We start from the raw sequence: 12353 nt of genomic DNA on the forward strand, positions 1-12353 counted from the left end.
ACACACACACACACACACACACACACACACACACACACACACACACACACACACACACACACACACACACACAGGCTGTTCTTGCTGTGAAGTCACAAGGAACACACTGACCTAATTTCCCCCCAGTTAGCTCGCCTCGTTGGGGACCAGTGTTCCTCTCCACCCATTTCCCCCAGCCGAGCCTATCAGAGCGCTCCCTCAGTCTGTGTCTCTGGGTCTGTGTCAGTCTGTGCCCTCCATCTGTTTCAGTCTACGCTCAAAGAAAAGATTAGCAGGAAAGTGARGAGTCGTTCTGCTCAAAGTAGCTCATCTCTCTGCGTTGCTAATCACAAAGTATTAACGTTAACTAGACACTTATTCCACAAGAYAAGGCAAGGTGAGATACTAGGCTTACAGGACGAGATGAAATCTTAACTTTTTTTAAGAATAAAAACTTTTGCCGAAACTCAACTAACCGGCATCTCTAGCGTATGATCATGAGAGGTTCAACCTTTATTTTCTCAGCTTCGGTTACCAAATCACCAACTTGATATTAAGTTTTTGCTCTGTTTCAAACAAATGTGCAACAGAGACTCTTCTTTTCAACATGTAGCTGCAGAGACCGCAGATGTGAAAGAGGATGCACAGCTTGAGTGATGTGCAGTTTGGTCCCACCAGTTTGTTTAAAAGAGACAAAACCCACATTTTTAGCCATTAAATACTTTTTGTTGTGCACTTGGAGTCTCTACGAGTGCAGAAAAGTTCAATTTARTCTCTCCTGGTGCTGATTTATATTTCCTTGTGGTCATTTTTCCCAGCGTGTTCGGTTTTCTTTTTTTTTTTTTCTATGACATTTTCTGAACCATTACATGAAATGATTTGCAACTGAATTGCCAAATAAGGTGTGAGTTTACCAACTACAATGTGGTGGTCTTCATCCTCCTCTGGCTCTGGGTCAGACTCTGGATCCAACATGTAAGGCTGGATGGACAAGTCTTCCCTTGTTCACATCTTTTAATTTATTTGTAACATTTCTGTGCTGCTATATAGTRGTAATAGACCAAAGCATTGTATGTCCACTGATTTTTAAATGTTAAAAATAAGATTTTAAAAGCATGATATGTCAACTTTAAACTGCTATCACATAACTGACTAAAGTAGAAAAAACTTTGAAAAATATTGTGAACATTTTTCTTGCAAGATCTCCATCTCATTAGCATTAAGGTGCATATGCCATRCACATTTTTCAAATACAAAAAGGGAAAGAAAACCTCTTTATATTTAAGAAATTTGGCATAATACACACAATTTTACCCGTTTTGTCACATAACTGTCATGTTTTGTTTTGATTTTGGCTCAGCAAAAGTGAAACAGGAAGTGACGTTGAAGGGGAACTCTTTAAGAAAAGGAATTCTCTGGTGTTTGTTTATTAAAACAATATTATTTGAACTCTGACTCTTCTTCATCTGTCTGTGATAGTGACTCAAAATAATTTTGAGAAATATCCATTTCTTCTCTACAGTCTGTGTTATTAGTAACACTCTGTTTCCGTGCAGATAATCCCCTTTGACATCACTTCCTGTTAAATAACATGTAAATATCTCAACAAATGTTCATCTCAGCTGCTTGAAATTTGTTTTGTTAAATGTTCTAAATGTTGTCTTTCCAAAAACATCTTTGCATTTATTACTAAAATTTGTTGTCACAGGCACTAACCGTATAAAAACATGCATTCTATAGGGCTATTTCTTTGTTGTGGAAAAACCAATGTATTTTAGAGATAAAATCAGTCCAGCCTGCAGTAGAATGCAGAGAGCAAGAGAAAAACCACGTGCAAGCCCCTTCTCTGAACCACAGCTCAGAGCAAGGGTCAATCGATTCTGATGTAACTCTGTGAGAGGATGGTCACCTCTGAGTCCCCCCTCTGCTTTCCAAGTCCAAGTCTGCTTTCCAAGCAGAAAAGCATCTGCCTGTGTACATTCATGGCTATGTGCATGTGTGTGAGTGCGAGAAAGCAAGGCCCCTGGCTACCTCAGCTAGGGTGCATGTCAGGTCTTTTTTTGTGACCAGACTGGCCCCGGGTCACTCCAGGTCTCACAGACACATAAAATCAACATGCTATTTCCTTAAAGGGAAGTAAGGCTGTCAGCACCCTGACAGGCTAACGSTGCAATCTGATTGGTTGATCTGCTGTGACTCTGGTCCCATTTGCGGTCTGGGCAAAATGAATGCGTTCTCCACTGACATGTAAAGACCATGAAGTGTCAGATAGATAGAAGTGGCAGCGACTGTTGGAACAAATGAATGATTGTATTTGTTGGTGAGATTCTGAGTGAAAAGAAAGTGAGCAAAACCCTGAGTTGACATCTTTCCCACTCCATTTTTTTATAATCTGTAATCAATGGTTCTCCAGCCTGATATAAACATTTCAAATCAAAATGGCAGAAGTCAACAAATGATATCCCAAGAATTCACAAAAATAGCTAATGTGCTGCAGTAAAAACACGCTCTAATGCATTCTGTCTTGTGCAAATAAACACGAACTTTTGGGAAAACATCTCTGACGGGCAGCTTTGAAGATGGAACTGACAAGTTTTAGATGTTTATGTGTTTAAAGCTTGATGTACATTGAAACAATTGCGTACGTATCAACATGTCATCAGCAGCCATTTCAGCTCTGTAATGTCTTTTGGAAACTCTGTTATGGCTGACGCATGGATTGGAATTCTCCCACAGCTTCCCCACCGCTCTGCTGACCATTTTCCCCAGCTTTGTCAAATTAAAAAAAATACATTCATATTTTGTTAATCGCTCCCTCCATACGCACACATTGCAGTTCATCTAGCTCCAGTAATGATTTCCTTTTCCTCCTCTCTCTCACTCCCTTCTGTTAATTCTGCCTTTATCTCACTTTTTCTGCCTCTAATTTTCTCCATCTTTCTCTCTCTGTCTCGTCTCTATCTCTCTGGTGACAATGTCCTGCAGTTATGAGGCAAGGTCAGAGGAGTGAAATCCATTTAAATACTGATGCAACTCTCAGGAGGCCCGTTCTCAGCCTCCACTGCACCTCTCCCTGAACGCCTCACCCAAATTGACATGGATCTCTCTAACATATTTGATATTTGTCCTGCATTTATCATAACACACATACAAGTTCATTGGCATTTATTTGTTCACCTCCAGAAGTTTTAAAWAACAAACAAGGAACTAATCTTTATTTTTTTTGATCTATTGTAGCTGATCATGCAGCGAGTTATCCAACTGTGCCAGTGTGTTTGTTGATCCCAGATGCATCTGCATTTGAAATGATTCCACCCTTATTTATGACACACTAAGGGAACTTGCCATTTCCACGGTTTAGTACCGTCTCATACTTGGCGGGGAAGGTTACAATAAAAACACCACATGTTGCTTCATTGGACAGGTTCATAGTAAAGGTGTARAAGAAAAAAAAAAGAGATCTCCGAAGAGTCACAAATCTTACCAGTAATTCTTTTTAAGATTTCATGCATGGTGAATGTTAGAGGAAAGATCAGAAAATGGACTAATCGGAGAACAATTATGACGTTTTCCTAAGATCCTTTTCTAAAGGAATGAACCCATTCGCACTTCTGAAAATAAAAATGTCTAAGTTATTTATGTTTTTATTGAAGACTCGGTTTGTAACGGAAAATAATACCAATAAATTAACTAATAAATATTTATTGCAATTTCTGGAAGTAGTTTAATTTCCCCTTCATTACACTTTTATTACTTCCTGTGTTATTGCTCTGCCTCAACAAGTCCTGCCTGTTTGCCAGGAATTCTTTAGAAAGCTCTGCTCTCCAAGTCAAACATGTGGTTATTATTGCAGAGCATCTCTGTCTTCAGGTTGTTTGGGGCAGCATGAGAACCACAAATAGAAATCAGACATTTTTAACTTTTTTTTTACATTGAGGCAGGGCTGATTTTTATTTCCATTAATCCTCAGCTGCTCCATCTACTGTAGGTTTTCTCTTTCATTGTAATGACAACTGAATCAGTCCTTAGTTAAAACTTGTAGCTTTAAATTTGTGCTTTTAAATTAAAGTTCCTTCATAAAAACCTAAATCTAATGTTATAAATGCATGGTACAAATGCATTTTCTCTACGACACCCTGAAAATCTGAGTGATGTTCTAATAAAAGAAGGTGATAGTGTAACCAGATAGCACCCTTTACAAAACAAACTCAATATCAACCTTCTTAAAACAAAACAAAACAAGTAAAGAAAGATGTGGCTTCTTCGATCTTATCTGCTGACAACAAAGATTACAGTTTGGTAATCACCACAACACTTATGCATCAGGGCAAAACAATACCCTTTATCTGTCAATCTCTTAAATCATTTTACACAGTTTCATTTTGGGTTCCTCACATTCTTCAACTGCAAACAAGTTTTCAGCTGGAGGGGGAAACATTTTCATTAGGTCCAACTTGGAGCATCTTTTGCTTTCAGAGCTGCAAGATTCAACAAGGTATTGATGATAGCATCAACATGGATGGTGTGAATCTCCTGTTCCACCAAGTCCCAAAGGTTCTGGATTGGATTGTGATCTGGTGACTCTTGAGGCCATTGAATCAAGACTTTTTTTCAACCTTTTACCGTTCAGTTTTGGTCAACCTGTGCAATTTGTGGCTTAAGTTTTCTGTTTCCAGTTGACGAGTAGTGCTCTATATGATTTTATGTCAGTGTAGCTCATCTGCTTCTGGCCTGGATGTGTACTTGTATTTTCAGACATGGTTCAGACTCAGCAGACTGTAATGAGTGGTTATGAGAGATATTTGTGTATTTCTATCATCTCAAACCATTTTGCCCATTCTCCTCTGACCTCTGACATTAAAAGGCATGTTTTGTCCACACAACTGCTGCTCACTAACTATTATCTCTATTTCAGACCTTTCTCTATAAACCCAAGATAAAATTGTCTGTGGAAATCCCAGCAGACCAGCAGTGTCTGGAATACTCAAACCATTCTAGTCTAACACATATAAAAACAAATCTCCTTGAACTTCAGAAAATCATCTTTGCACCATCCAGATGCCTGAATGCATTGAGTTGAACCCATTTGTTTTACCCAGAAATCCAACAGGTGAACCTAATAACTGGTGAGTGTGCATATTGTTTTTTTTTTTTCTTATCTTTGAGCCTTCTTGTTGGTTCTTGTTGCCTTTTTGTAACTGTGCTTTTTACAGTATTACTCTACTGTAATGTTGGATTTGTATAACCCATGCCACTTTTAAGGTTTAATACTTGTCTATCCTTGACATTCACTTTGTGATACTTTTAAAAGTACAGCTCTGCTCTGTTGTTGTGTCGTTCAACATTAGGGACAGGAACTGAGAAAACCAGTTCAGGAGAGGCTGACAGATGCATCCAAGTTACATCTGATTTACAGGCCTTGGCAGATTCTGGAAAGCTTAGGAAAAGATRATGTGTCCTTTTGCGACGTGCTTTGATGACATGGGACTGGAACACAAAATACAAAATAAGAAAATAAGAGAACAGCTTCTGGCCTCAATTTCACAGAAGCAACTACAATTAAAATATAGCATTATGTGCCAGTACATGCTTGTTGAAATGGTTGGTTCCATTCCTGGATCGTAATGTCACATAGCGTTCAAGGGACAAGCTGTTACATTGAAATGAAATGAAATCCCTATACCTCCAACAGCCATTCTTTCTTTTCTGTGTAGTACCCTTTGCAATTGGAGCCACTATAATAAAGCAAATTCAGCAAAGATAATAGGTTTCCCTTCATGTTACCAGCTTCCCATGGAAGATGCTGCCACACAAAGGTGTCTAAAAATATCCCTCTTTCATGCATCATCAATATCTTCATTATGAACGATGGACGTCGGGTTGTGTTTGCTGTTTGTGTTTAATGCCACTTGACAGGGTAGCATCTTGCCCGTATCTGAGACACACAGCTTTTTTGTCCACTCTCTAATTCCACTTYTGCAGACGTGCAGAAAGCAGTTTCACACCATGCATGTTGCAAATCCAGCCGTGATGATGGTTGGATTGAAGGTGTCCTTGTGTAAATAAAAGGGGACACACATTTAATTATACATTCTGTTCTCTCTGGATGCTTGCATTTTTTTCCCAATATGCATTGGAAAAATCCTTGTTGCATCAAACRTGTGTGCTCATTTATTAAGAAAACCAATACTTTAGAGGTCTAAATAGATAACACTAAGGGGACTTGCCATTTCCATGGTTTAGTACCGGTATTTRGTAATGGAAAGAAAACTACTGACGTTCCATTTAGAGTCGATGGGGYTGAGATTTGTAAAGTCAGTGAGGTGAAGTTTTTGGGTGTAGTGACAGATGAAGGGTTGACATGGAGACCTCAMATAAATTATTTAAGAACAAAGATGCTAAATCTATTGCTGTTCTGTATAAAGTAGGGGAGTTATTTAATGATAAAGCACTGTATATGTTGTATAGTGCAATAATAGGTCCACACTTGGTTTATTGTATTGAGGTCTGGGGGAAAGCGTGTCGCACAATTACAAATCCTATTTTTTTTATTACAGAAAAGAGCTGTGAGAATTGTTACTGGAAAACATTGTCGTCACCCATCAAATTCATTATTTTGTAAATTGAAAATATTGAAGTTCTTTGATTTGGTTGATTATAATATTCTACTCGTTATGTATAAGGCCCACAAAAACACAGTACCTTTAAACATTCAAGTAAAATTTGTTAAGATAAAGAGTTGTTATAACCTTAAAGGGACAGAAGTATTTGTAAAACCCAAATTCAGAACTAGTTTGAAGGAATAGTGTTTTAATTCAAGGAATAAAACTATGGAACAATTTGGGGAGTGATGTAAAAAATGCAGGATCATTATGAACATTTAGGAAAATGATAAAAGCTGGATTGCTAAAGAAACACAGAACAGTATAAGGTTTTGCATGGTAGTATAAACTACTACCATGCAAAACTTTCCACTTCCAGTTTAACTTTGGCTGAGCCAAATTCAAAAGACAATATGTCAATTATGTGACAAAATGGGCAAAATCGTGTTTATTATGCCAATTTTTTGTAATATTAGAAGGTTTTCTTTGGATTTTGTATTTGAAGAATTTGCATGTCACTGGCACTTTGAGTAAAAGTCAAAGTGTTCGCAATAATCGAGAAAGTAAAACTAGTTGTAGACTACCGGTCAAAATGTTATTTTACCTTCRGTCTGTGATACACAACAATACTATTACAGTAACATGGAGGATCAGACCCAAAATACAGGCAGGCATGAGGAGCTAGATAAATAAAATTATTCATTTTAAAACAAACAACAGGCTGACATGGYGGCAGACTGAGACACAGGGCAACTYGAAGGAAGTGACCTAAACTGACATCATGCAATGAACAAACGAGGACRTGGTGACGAGAGGCTGGTTAAAAACACAGAGACGAGTGATGWTGGACAGCACCGGTGCTGGGGGCTGATTACAAATTATAGACAGGTGATGGTGGCGAGGAGAGCGGGAGAACTAACAGGAAGCTGACTGAGGGTACATGAGAATATAGGGATTATCTAACAGAAGATCTAAACTGACATGAGCAATCTGACATTCAATCAACTTTAAGTACAACAGAAAGAGACGAACCAAAACACAAACCAAACTCCTCTGTCCCAAACAACTCTTTCATGGACGTCACCATTTTTCACCTATTTCTTTTTGTCTTTTTTCATAGATACACAAAACAGGCAGCAGCTCACATCTTTTTTAATTAAGAACTCATTATTGCAAACACATAGTTGGTTTATGAATTTTTGTTTTTTTTCTGGGTTTAAATGTATATTTATTTTCAGGTAGTTTGGAGACATCCACATTACTGAACTGCTTCTTCACTGCACTGTTCCTGATGTCAGTGTTTCCTGTCACGGGACACTAGAGCAGTTACATTTTTATTACATCAAGTTCCCAGTTGGATTTAATGATGTGAGTTTTTGAATAACAGTGCAAACACATCATTGCTTTACTGCATTACAATACATCAAATGGCAGATGCGTTAAAAGTAGGGAAATACAATATTCAAATTGACACACATTTATGCATGTACACAATAGGTTACTCTTTCCCTCGTATACACACAAACACACGCACACACAAATACACACAGCCAGATAGGAATCCCTTCCAGCAGTGCTCAGCTTTCCTCAGCACCTCTGCCTCCTCTGTGCCGCCCTTTGTTAGGCCTGCTCAACTATTCCCTTTCATACTGAGGGCACAGATGGAGCAGAGAGAGGAGAGGAGAGGAGAGGAGAGGAGAGGAGAGGAGAGGAGAGGAAAGGAAAGGAAAGGAAAGGAAAGGAAAGGAAAGGAAAGGAAAGGAAAGGAAAGGAAAGGAAAGGAAAGGAAAGGAAAAAAGTATCATGTTCAGTGATTGATCCTATCGAGCAAATATCTCTGACTCCTCTCTCATCTGGCTGACAATAATTAGAGCAAGGCAAGCAAAGGTTGTTTACAGTGCAGCTATATGGTTAGCATTGCAGAATGCGACTTTAGGCCTTTTGCCTGTGGACATCCCTGTGTCTCACTACTGTCTCCCAGAGCACAGTTGGAATTCACTTTGTAGTGTGTGYGTCTGGGGAAAACGATGCACCGCCTAAAGACGAAAAAACAGAATCAATTGTGTTGCTCCCACACCCGCTTCGCCAAATAATTAGGCTAGACTTGCATCAAAATGAGGCGTTGCATTTTACTTCCTGCTCATATCACTGCTTCAGCGCTCGCTCAGTTATTTTTTAAAAGAACGGCTCCTCGGCGAGGTGTCTACACTTTCTGAAGTGTTAAATTACTTGAAGTTGAAGTTCCTTCAAGCATGCTCACACGATGAGCAGCACAACGTGCAGTCCATCAGGGAAAAGTCGACATTTGTTCACGGAATGCTTCATCAGCAGTTCGGGCTGATAAATATTCAGATCTGAGCTGACATCCACTAAAGCAGAGATGATGAAGATGTCTCGTGGAGCTTGCTGTGGCACAGCTCTTGTTTGGAAATTTAAACTGACTTTTTTTTTCTGTTTTCAGTGCAGGACATTGTAAACATAGTTTATTTTATCACCTGCTGCTGAAAGGTGAAGGTAGATAATAGCACAATATATCGGCATTAATATCAGTATCAGTCTGATAAGTAAAACTACACTGATAGTAATGTTCAGTATTGATTTCCCACTTTTTAGCTTTGTGTTTAGGGAGGGGAGACGGTTGGTCGAGTGGTATTTGTTTGGTCATGATAGTGACACTAGACAGCCAGGAGTAACTAAAGTAGAGAATCAGCAGTCTGGCTATTTTTTTACATTATTGAAAAAAGACACAAGTGTATTTGTGCTTATGTGTATGTAAATATTTTGTTTGTTTATGTAATATTGGTAAATATTGGTTATCGGCCATAACAGCAACACTAATATCGGATATCGATATCGGCTGAAATTTTCTTATCGGTGCCATCCATCCATCCATTCATCTATCCATCCATCCATGTATCCATCCATCCATGCATCCATCCATCCATGTATCCATCCATCCATGCATCCATCCATCCATCCATCTATCCATTATTTACACCTGCTTATTACTTTTCTAGGGTTATGGGGGTCAGTAGCTGCCTTGCCATTGACCATGAAAATGCACAAATTAGAATTTTGAAAATAAATTTGCTCAATGGAAACACGTAAATTTTGAAAAAAAAAATACGTTTTTCGACAAAATATTTTTGTGCTAGGATGAGGTGGTTTTTCGGCCGTATCAAAATTGGTGTTTTTTGCAAAACTTCAATGGCAACACTTTTTTCACATCACGGGGGTCAGGCGATCAACAACCGGCTGCTTCTACTGGCGAAAAAGAYGACGRCSAAGAAGATAAAAGGAAGTAGTAGTAAAATCACAGAAGTAGTTAAAAAAAARGGTAGTAAACTCACCGACTACAATTTCACAAAAACACAGCATACGTAGCCACTCCCAAGTAGGGACTTGTCTCTGGAAAGCCTCGACAAAAGACGTCGACTTCTCCTCTGATGATGAGCACTAGTGTCGTGGTAGCAACATGCTATGTGTTTACATCCATYGCYRCCATGTTTGTAATGACTTATCRYGAGAACAAACGTATTCACGCATGACTTTAATAGCATTTCTTACTTAATGGAAACACAGCAGTTGCGAAACTGTTTTTCGACATTACCAGAATATCGACAAAGTTTTGCGCACATTTGCAATGGAAATGCAGCTACTGGTGCCCATATCCAGTAGTGGGAGGGGTGGGGTACACCCTGTACAGGYCGCAAGTTCATCACAGGGACACATAGAGCCAAACRAGATAAACAACCATTCACTCTCTAACTCACACCTATCATATCAGTGCATCTCTTCAAAAATGTTTTTTTTTTGTGTTTATTACTAAAAGATCCCATGAACCACTGGGTAAATTTGAATGAAACTTGCATAAATAATCATTGAATAGAGCAGAGGTGTTTAATAACGAAGTACATTTAGAATTGAAGTTTTTTTTTCAGTATTTAAATATACATAAAGTATTTAAATATATATTTTTTCAAATTTTGTTACATTCAAAACATAAAACTAATACTTTTACTTCTTTACTTTAAGTTTAACACCTCATTACACACTAATAATTTAAATATGACCAGAACACATCATGAAAAGTGTTGGATTTACTTAATGAAGTTGAGTAAATGTAAAGTGATTTGCTAAACTCTGCTGATTGGAACCAGTTGACAAAACTTCATTAAGTAAATTCAGCACTTCATTTGCCAAAATGTTGAAATCTTACTCCTCCCAATCTACCAGTGGTTTCACTAAAGCTGCATGTCGAGTTTTGTCTTTATGATGCTCCACCACCCTGTTCAATCTCCAAATATTTTTGTAACGTTTATGTTGCTCGTCTTTCACTTTTCTTATGTTTAGCAGCAGATTCATTCCTATTTTTCCAACTAAATGTTTTCTGTGAGATTCTACAATTATGCAGTTTTGCTATACTTATTTACCTACAGACTTCTCCTACTAATGAAATTCAGTGATGTGACTCCAGTTCCCATGTGCTTTTTGGCAGATTCAGTCAAGGGCTTTGTTTATAATGAGTGTGTACATTTAAGAATTGCACACCAATAGATATGAAAGTCTACTTTGAGATCACTTTTATCTTTGATACTCAAACACAATGAAATAATATGTTTATTCTGAATAAATATTCTGAGATGATGGCATGAACCATTCTCTGTTTGACACCAGATCAGCCAGACCCGGTTCCTGTCCCCCACGACTGTCGAATCGAGTCCGCCTGGCCCTCCGCATGCTGCCATCTGAGCTGGGCCTGCCGTTGCTGTGGCAACAACAACAACAACAACTTCCTGGTAGCTGGCATGACTCCGTTCAGCAGCTCGGCCTCATTATGCTGCTCCTTGCTTTGATGTGGTTTGTGAGGCTTTACCTGCATTACTGCTGCCAGTGGCTCTACCTCCAGGCCATTGCAGTTCCTGTCAACAAGTGAGTTTCCTTCTTTGATAAGATCATGTGCGCACGTGCATGCACGCAAACACACACACGTGTGGGAAAAAATGTTTGGATGCATATACAATCGCATGAGAACATAGCTGCTGAAATAAATTAAAGATTGAGCTTTTTTTTTTTTTGAGGGAATGCATTTCACCTGCCACCTTTCATGACACAATTTTATCTATTGAGGAAAGAAACTTGAACTGTTATAGTCAAATGTTGAAAATAAAATAATGCAAATGTTAAATATAATAAAATGTTTCCTTTAAAGTATTCTTTGTGAGCTGCTACCACATACTGCACAGTTTTAGCTCAATACCTGTAAAACTGACTGAATCATACACAGTAGTCATAATGGTCATTTTTATGTTGGCTCATGCTGATTGTGGCAGCCATCTTGAATTGGATTGACTTAAATAATCTTTACTGACACTTTCAATAAAATCTGCCCAGTGGTTTATGAAATATTTTGCTAACCGATGGTTATATCTGTAAAACTGACTTAAATATATCTGTTTTCTAAAAATAAAGTGGCCATCTTGGCTCCAAAATGCAAGTACGTGTAAATATATATTTATTAGCACCATAAGTTTTTTTGGAAATTTGTCCAGTGGTTCATGAAATATTTTGCTTACAGGTTCAAGAATACAATTGGTTAATGGCAAACTAACCMGATTAACCAATTGCAGATGTAAATATAATAACTCTTTGCAAATTCAAAAACATTTTTTTGAGATTCAAAAAAAGTTTGCACTGCAAAAAATGTCCATCTTACCAAGTTTTAAAATCTTATATCCAGCCAAAAAGTCTTTTTGATCTTGTTTTGAGACT

The 12353-nt window shown here is 38.1% G+C and overlaps 1 protein-coding gene across 1 annotated transcript in view; it reads left to right on the forward strand.

Annotated features, from left to right (window-relative positions):
* Window positions 1–12353, forward strand: part of ofcc1 (orofacial cleft 1 candidate 1) — a 101593-nt gene that overhangs the window by 47688 nt on the left and 41552 nt on the right. The window contains exon 17 of the mRNA XM_014008436.1: window positions 11259–11513. Within this exon, the coding sequence (XP_013863890.1) occupies window positions 11259–11513 (255 nt within the window). The remainder of the gene's footprint in view (window positions 1–11258; window positions 11514–12353) is intronic.

This window comes from Austrofundulus limnaeus, unplaced genomic scaffold (genome assembly GCF_001266775.1).
Source record: "Austrofundulus limnaeus strain Quisiro unplaced genomic scaffold, Austrofundulus_limnaeus-1.0 Scaffold50, whole genome shotgun sequence".
NCBI lineage: Eukaryota > Metazoa > Chordata > Actinopteri > Cyprinodontiformes > Rivulidae > Austrofundulus > Austrofundulus limnaeus.